This window comes from Nerophis lumbriciformis, linkage group LG16 (genome assembly GCF_033978685.3).
Source record: "Nerophis lumbriciformis linkage group LG16, RoL_Nlum_v2.1, whole genome shotgun sequence".
Lineage (NCBI taxonomy): Eukaryota > Metazoa > Chordata > Actinopteri > Syngnathiformes > Syngnathidae > Nerophis > Nerophis lumbriciformis.
The window spans coordinates 23,329,793-23,338,713 of NC_084563.2; the positions used below are offsets into that span (position 1 = coordinate 23,329,793).

Below are 8,921 nucleotides of genomic sequence, written 5' to 3' on the forward strand. Positions count from 1 at the left end.
CTTTGAAACTGAGCTACTGTGTGGAACAATTTCCATCCATCCATCTTCTTCCGCTTATCCGAAGTTGGGTCGCGGGGACAGCAGCCTAAGCAGGGAACCCCAGACTTCCCTCTCCCCAGCCACACCAGGACATGTTAGGAGAGATAATCTTCCCAACATGTCCTGGGTCTTCCCCGTGGCCCCCTACCAGTCGGACGTGCCCTAAACACCTACTTAGGGAGACGTTCGGGTTGCATCCTGACCAGATGCCCGAACCACCTCATCTGGCTCCTCTCGATGTGGAGGAGCAGCGGCTTTACTTTGAGCTCCTCCCGGATGGCATAGCTTCTCACCCTATCTCTAAGGGAGAGCCCCGCCACCCGGCGGAGGAGACTCATTTCGGCCGCTTGTACCCGTGATCTTGTCCTTTCGGTCATAACCCAAAGCTCATGACCATAGGTGAGGATGGGAACGTAGATCGACCGGTAAATTGAGAGCTTTGCCTTCCGGCTCAGCTCCTTCTTCACCACAACGGATCGATACAGCGTCCGCATTACTGAAGACGCCGCACCGATCCGCCTGTCGATCTCACCATCCACTCTTCCCTCACTCGTGAACAAGACTCCGAAGCAGAGACCTAATCCTGCAGCCACCAAACCGGATCCCCTCAGCACCCTGACTGCGCCTAGAAATTCTGTCCATAAAGGTTATGAACAGAATCGGTGACAAAGTGTCGTGGAACTGTGGACCAGCTCTATACTCTCGGCAGGGTCCTTGAGGGTGTATGGGAGTTTGCCCAACCAGTCTACATGTGCTTTGTGGACTTGGAGAAGGCCTTCGACTGTGTACCCCAGGAAGTCCTGTGGGGAGTGCTCAGAGAGTATGGGGTAACGGACTGTCTTATTGTGGCGGTTCGCTCCCTGTATGATCAGTGTCAGAGCTTGGTCCGCATTGCCGGCAGTAAGTCAGACACGTTTCCAGTGAGGGTTGGACTCCGCCAAGGCTGCCGCGTTTGTCGTGTCGGCTTCAAATTAGCACAGGAGAGAGATTGAACCCTTCTGATTAAAAGTTGATGAAGGAGTTTTAATTACTGCTCCGGTTTAGATTTTATGAGCCCTCAAAGTCGGTCCCGTCCATCGCTGCTTGCAGCTTTAATTTATATTGCTACTTTGGTACATTTTAGTCTACTTTATACCTGTATTATCCTTTCCATCCCTACCCTTTGTAACTGAGCTACTGTGTGGAATAATTTCCCTTGTGGATCAATAAAGTTTGTCTAGGTCTATATGGATTACAATGTCAAATATATGTGTGAGTTTTGTGTAAACGTGTTTATACACGTTGTTACAAACAGAGGAACATCAACCTTGTCATACATATTGTGTCTGAAACTGTCTCGTTTTCATGAACAATACAAAAACAAAGAAGTGCATCACCCTGACAAGACAATTTTAAGAATAGTGTTAATAATGAAATATAAAGTTAGTAAACATGTGAGAGTAAGAAGTAAACAAACCTGTTCTGAGTAACACGACTCGTTTCTCGAAAACAGCGTCCAGTTGTTGATGTTGTCGATTGTTCTCCTCTTTTGTTGGAGAGAGTTCGTCCTTATACTCTGCTATCGTTATTTCGCACATTTTCACACAATCAAAACACTTTACACTCACATTTGACCTCTGCTTGGTATCAAGTAGAGGCTAACAAGCTAAAGCTAACAAGCTAAAGCTAGCTAGCTAGCACTACAAGCTTCAAAGTGGGCTCAGACTAATGTATCCGAATACAAACAATTACTAACGACATTTACTTTATAAAATAACCTATATGTGCAAATGTATGTACTGATTAAAATACAGAACTATAATACCCACGTCAAGGCCTTCTCCGTAAAACGCCATCTTATTTTTTACTTCCTTGTTCTTTTTCTTTTTTCTATTTCCAGCAGACTCCAAGAGCATGTCAGGCGTACTGCTGCCCCTACAGGTTCTTAAAGGGACTTCCTCGTTCTGTCCTATGCCCCATATTACATTAACAGCACAGTATATTTTTTTTATTGAAAATACAAACAATACATATTAAAAATAAACAGAAAAATTGAGTCACTTTAACGTATTAGAATATTTCAAACAAAAATGTTGAGCAATTGACATCTTTACATAAACAAAACGTGTTAATAAAATAAAGTAAGAAACAGTACAATAGGATAAAAAAAATTATAGAATTAAAAATGTAAAAAAATATATATCCATCCATCCATTTTCTACCGCTTATTCCCTTTGGGGTCGCGGGGGGCGCTGGAGCCTATCTCAGCTACAATCGGGCGGAAGGCGGGGTACACCCTGGACAAGTAAAAAATATATATATATATTTATTTATGCATGTAAAAAATGAGTTTATCTAAAACAACCTAAATTCCTCCAATAAATATGCTAATTTAAGGACCATTTTCCAAGATTTACTTAATAATTTAAAACCATTGAGCCAATGTGAAAATGTAGGTTTTGCTTTTAGAAATGGACATTTTGGCGTAAAAAAAAATTATAATAATAACAACACGCATTTCTAGGTTACAAACTTTTTTTAAATATACCAAATTTGATCTCTTCTATACATTTGTCTTTTAGCCCATCTTTGATACCCTCCCAAAACAAATATACAGTATCACATTCCATAAATAAATGATTCACATCTTCCATAAAATTACATAAATTATATTTTTGATTAAAAAAAATCAATAGTAGGGTATATTTCATTAACATGGATATGTAATATATATTGTCCTTATTTTCCCCTTTTCTACTTTTGTAAACTCTCTTGGGATATATTGTCTATGATTTGTGCCTGGAAAATATTATTTTACTAACACTACTCTCATATGTTTGTTCGAACACTTATCACAAAAAATCAAGGTCTTCAAAATAAAGGTTTCCCATACAGGGAGTCGTGTTTGAATATAACACACCTTGAGTCATCGTAGATTTTAAAGACAGAGGTATTGCTTTGGCGATCTTCTCAAACTGACTTCTTGTGCAACACCATTGAAACTTTTCACAGAACTTATGTTAACAAAATGCCACAACTGTCCATAAAATGTTTGACGGCCCAAATTCCTTTAGAGTTGCATTCTTCTATATATATATATATATATATATATATATATATATATATATATATATATATATATATATATATATATATATATGGATTTTCTATCAACTAAAATGTAACAGTGATTCCATATAGGTGTGTTGTGTGGAGAGAAATTCTGTTTCAACAATAATTTCCAGTAAAGTAGGGTCTGTTGGTGGAAATCAGACGGTTTGACTGGTAGTGAATTTACAAAACCCAAAACCAGTGAAGTTGGCACGTTGTGTAATTCGTAAATAAAAATAGAATACAATGATTTGCTAATCCTTTTCAATTTATATTCAATTGAATAGGCTGCAAAGACAAGATACTTAATGTTCGAACTGAGAAACATTTTTTTTTTGCAAATAATCAATAACTTAGAATTTATTGACAGCAACACATTGCAAAAAAGTTGGCACAGGGGAATTTTGTTACATGGCCTTTCCTTTTAACAACACTCAGTAAACAGTTGGGAACTGAGGAGACCAATTTTTGAAGCTTTTCAGGTGGAATTCTATCCCATTCTTGCTTAAAGTTGTTCAACAGTCCGGGGTCTCCGTTGTGGTATTTTAGGCTTCATATTGCGCCACACATTTTCAATGGGAGACAGGTCTGGACTACAGCATAAATCATCAATCAATCAATCTTTATTTATATAGCCCTAAATCACAAGTGTCTCAAAGGGCTGCACAAGCCACAACGACATCCTCGGTACAAAGCCCACATACGGGCAAGGAAAAACTCACCCCAGTGGGACGTCGATGTGAATGACTATGAGAAACCTTGGAGAGGACCGCATATGTGGGTAACCCCCCCCCCCTCTAGGGGAGACCGAAAGCAATGGATGTCGAGTGGGTCTGACATAATATTGTGAGAGTCCAGTCCATAGTGGATCCAACATAATAGTAAGAGTCCAGTCCATAGTGGGGCCAGCAGGACACCATCCCGAGCGGAGACGGGTCAGCAGCGTAGAGATGTTCCCAGCCGATGCACAGGCGAGCGGTCCACCCCGGGTCCCGACTCTGGACAGCCAGCACTTCATCCATGGCCACCGGACCTGTGCCCCCCCCCCCCTCAAGGAAAAGGGGAGCAGAGGAGAAAAGAAAAGAAACGGCAGATCAACTGGTCCAACAGGGGGGCTATTTAAAGGCTAGAGTATACAAATGAGTTTTAAGATGGGACTTAAATGCTTCAATAAATGATCACTTTATTATTATACTCTCTGCGGTTGTGAAATAAAATCAGACATAAATGGTACAATTTTAGAGACTACCACATTCATTATTTTGGACAGATCATGATTTGTATAATTAAAAAATATATATTTTAAGTTATTAAAATTAATTAACTTTATGATGATGTATAATAAAGTCTCAAAAACAAATGAAACATTGATGGTTCTACTACAAGTTTTTATCTTTTTAAATAAATGGTTGCTGAACTTTTTGAAATATATTCCGTATTTAATTTCCAATAGCTTTATGAATATACATTATATCGTCTCAAAACACACATGATGTCAAGTTAAGCATGTTGCTGATTTTTGAAAATATATTAAGACATTTTAATTGTCAACGACTTTGTGAATATACAATATATCACTTTAAAAAAAATACATGACTTATAGATGCTACAAGTTTTATTTTGGGGAAAAAATGTTCTACTTATTTTTTTTTCATATTTACATTTGTACATTTTCAACAGCTTTATGAATATAAGATATATCATCTCAAAAACACATGGCACATAACATGGTGTCTAGTTGAACATACTACAACTTTTTTGGGGGGAGGGGTGTTTTATTGATTTTTAAGAAATATTTTTAGTATTTAATGTTCAATAGCTCTATAAATATACAATCGATTGTCTATAAACACATAACTTGAAAATATTTGAAAATATTTTACTGGCTTTTGAGAAATATTTGAAATTTGAAATGTTCAATAGTTTTAGGACAATACAATACATCATCTCAAAAAAACACCCCAGCAGGCACAAGACATTGATACAACATTGATTAAACGTACTTGTCCTTTAAAATTGATTTTGAAACAACGTTGCAAATTAGTTGTGTTTTTAAATTGAGACAATGTTGGTGTCTAACGTTGGATCCACGTTGTTGGTTGGGAAATGACCAAATTTCAAAGGTCAATGTCATGTCTGTGTGATCATGTTTTGTTTTAGTCATGTTCGGTTTTGTTTTTGGACTTTTTGTGCACTTTTGTTTGTTTTGTCACCATAGCAACCATTAGTTTTCACCTGTCACGTCACGCACCTGTTTCACGTTTTGAGTCACGCACATGTTTTCACTAATCATGTCTGTAGTATTTAAGTTCATTGTTTTCAGTTTGTCTTTCTGGCGACACCCGCATTTATACTCTCCACACACCCTTATGACCCTTGCTGCGCTTTTTCATGCCGTTTTCTCGTCCAAGTAAGTTTTCTTTATTCATGCCATAGTTTGCAAGTTTTGTTTCATTGTTCATAGTTTCTGCCGTTGTGCAATTTTGTGTTTATAGTCAAGTTTTGTACTTCTGCCCTTGTGCGCACCTTTTGTTTGCTTCTTTTTTTTGTAGTTATAGTGTTAAAATAAATCATGTACTCCCCTTCACGCCACGTATGGTCCAAATCATTTGCACCTCGGGAGAACAAACCACGCCACAGTCCAAGTCATGACAGGCAAATCAACGTCACAACCTGACACTGAATAAGCGTTAGGTTTGAGTTGCTCGACGTCAGGACCTAATTCAATAAGATGTCAACGTTGTTTCAATGTCTTGTGCCTGCTGGGTTTGTTCAATAAAAAAGTCAAAATATTTCAAAAATAATATCATATGTGCATTGAGAGTATTTGGATTGCAAAAATCATTTTGTAACCACCAATATGTCGCTGGGAGTACAAACCCCGTTTCCATATGAGTTGGGGAATTGTGTTAGATGTAAATATAAACGGAATACAATGATTTGCAAATCCTTTTCAACCCATATTCAATTGAATGCACTACAAAGACAAGATATTTCATGTTCAAACTCATAAACTTTTTATTTTTTTTGCAAATAATCATTAACTTAGAATTTCATGGCTGCAACACGTGCCAAAGTAGTTGGGAAAGGGCATGTTCACCACTGTGTTACATGGCCTTTCCTTTTAACAACACTCAGTAAACGTTTGGGAACTGAGGAGACACATTTTTAAGCTTCTCAGGTGGAATTCTTTCCCATTCTTGCTTGATGTACAGCTTAAGTTGTTCAACAGTCCGGGGGTCTCCGTTGTGATATTTTAGGCTTCATAATGCGCCACACATTTTCAATGGGAGACAGGTCTGGACTACACGCAGGCCAGTCTAGTACCCGCACTCTTTTACTATGAAGCCACGTTGATGTAACACGTGGCTTGGCATTGTCTTGCTGAAATAAGCAAGGGTGTCCATGGTAACGTTGCTTGGATGGCAACATATGTTGCTCCAAAACCTGTATGTACCTTTTAGCATTAATGGCGCCTTCACAGATGTGTAAGTTACCCATGTCTTGGGCACTATTACACCCCCATACCATCACAGATGCTGGCTTTTCAACTTTGCGCCCATAACAATCCAGATGGTTCTTTTCCTCTTTGGTCCGGAGGACACGACGTCCACAGTTTCCAAAACAATTTGAAATGTGGACTCGTCAGACCACAGAACACTTTTCCACTCTGTATCAGTCCATCTTAGATGAGCTCATGCCCAGCAAAACCGACGGCGTTTCTGGGTGTTGTTGATAAACGGTTTTCGCCTTGCATAGGAGAGTTTTAACTTGCACTTACAGATGTAGCGACCAACTGTAGTTACTGACAGTGGGTTTCTGAAGTGTTCCTGAGCCCATGTGGTGATATCCTTTACACACCGACGTCGCTTGTTGATGCAGTACAGCATGAGGGATCGAAGGTCACAGGCTTAGCTGCTTACGTGCAGTGATTTCTCCAGATTCTCTGAACCCTTTGATGATATTACGGACAGTAGATGGTGAAATCCCTAAATTCCTTGCAATAGCTGGTTGAGAAAGGTTTTTCTTATTCTGTTCAACAATTTGCTCACGCATTTGTTGACAAAGTGGTGACCCTCGCCCCATCCTTGTTTGTGAATGACTGAGCATTTCATGGAATCTACTTGTACACCCAATCATGGCACCCACCTGTTCCCAATTTGCCTGTTCACCTGTGGGATGTTCCAAATAAGTGTTTGATGAGCATTCCTCAACTTTTTTTATTGCCACCTTTCCCAACTTCTTTGTCACGTGTTGCTGGCATCAAAATCTAAAATGACTGATTATTTGCACAAAAAAAAATGTTTGTCAGTTTGAACATCAAATATATTGTCTTTGTAGCATATTCAACTGAATATGGGTTGAAAATGATTTGCAAATCATTGTATTCCGTTTATATTTACATCTAACACAATTTCCCAACTCATATGGAAACGGGGTTTGTAAAATATACTTTATCCGAGGTCTTAATCAAGGCTCGAGTCTTTCTTTTTTCTCATGGACATTTATTTTAGCCACGTATTCTTCACGTTACCAACGATGCCAAATATAATGTTGTCAGAACTAATAAAATAAGCAAACAATTAGTCTGACATCCAAAAGAGAAAACACATTGATATCACATAAATATCAGAATTAATTATATAAATATAATTAACTTCACTTCACTTCCCCCCAACAACGTGACCAAACCCGGAAACGAAAAATAAATTCCCCTCTCAATTTACATGGGTTTGTAACAAAAATAAAGTTAACATAAACTTGCATGAATTAACCCAAGGAAATACATTTTAATCACATGATGTGTACAATATGAACTTATATTCATGCATTGTATTTATTTATTCTCACCATAAATAAGATATATTATTTTTTAAGTGTGGTTATCGATTATTTCATGTCATCGGTTGACGCAGTATTTTGGTGAGCCGTTGTTTCAAACAAATAAAATATATATATATATATATATTTTTTTTTTTTATACAACCACAAATAAATATATGGGCGAGGGCGGACCTACGTCACTTCCGCCCTCCAATCCCCTAGCAACGCGGTCGCCATATTGAATTCGTTGAAAACAAACCAGCTCACAGCGAACACAGCATTGACAGAAAAGGCATTTAACGAGGTTTCACGGCATTTTAAACTGTTCTAAATGGCGTATGATTATGTAAATAGTCTTTCCAGTGAGGCTAGGTTAAGATACAAGTTAAAATGTTCTGTAGTTGGATTAAACGACTGCCCTTACCGCCTTCCAGCAGATGCGTGGACTGATAATCCTACACAATGGCCGGACATGGAATTTGGAAATCTTTATGTCTACCTCACAAGCGCACCAGGTCGGTTGTTAGCTTCGGTTGTTATATAACAAATAAATCACATAACAATTGTTAAATCACCCAAGGTATGTTGATAAATGATAATAAGGATGACACGGTGGCTACCAGTATCTGTATATTTATTATATCTGTAGAGAGCTCATTCAAATTCAGTTCAGTATTATGATTTATTATTTGCTGAATTACTGGAAATAGCCTTTATACCGTATGTTATTGTTGTGCAACAACAACAACTTCAGCTGTCGAACGTTATTCAGTAAAAATTCAACGGGTTCAACATTAGCATGGACCACGTTGTGGTTAAGAAGGTGGATTTTTGTTCCTTATATTTACCAGAAACGAAGTGATCCGAACACACGACCCGGGATTTTGGGGGCCTCCAGTGAGAACCGTCCTCGTTTTCCCGGTGTAAAGCTGCGAGCCATTTGGCTCGTCTCTGTGGGCTTTTAGCAC

At 38.4% G+C, this 8,921-nt stretch overlaps 1 protein-coding gene across 1 annotated transcript in view; it reads right to left on the bottom strand.

The window, feature by feature from the left end:
- LOC133617083 (uncharacterized) overlaps window positions 1-1,997 on the bottom strand; it is a 49,792-nt gene extending 47,795 nt beyond the window's left edge. Inside the window, exon 1 of the mRNA XM_061976793.2 lies at window positions 1,496-1,997. Within this exon, the coding sequence (XP_061832777.2) occupies window positions 1,496-1,616 (121 nt within the window). The 5' untranslated portion in view covers window positions 1,617-1,997. The remainder of the gene's footprint in view (window positions 1-1,495) is intronic.
- Window positions 1,998-8,921: the final 6,924 nt, after the last annotated feature.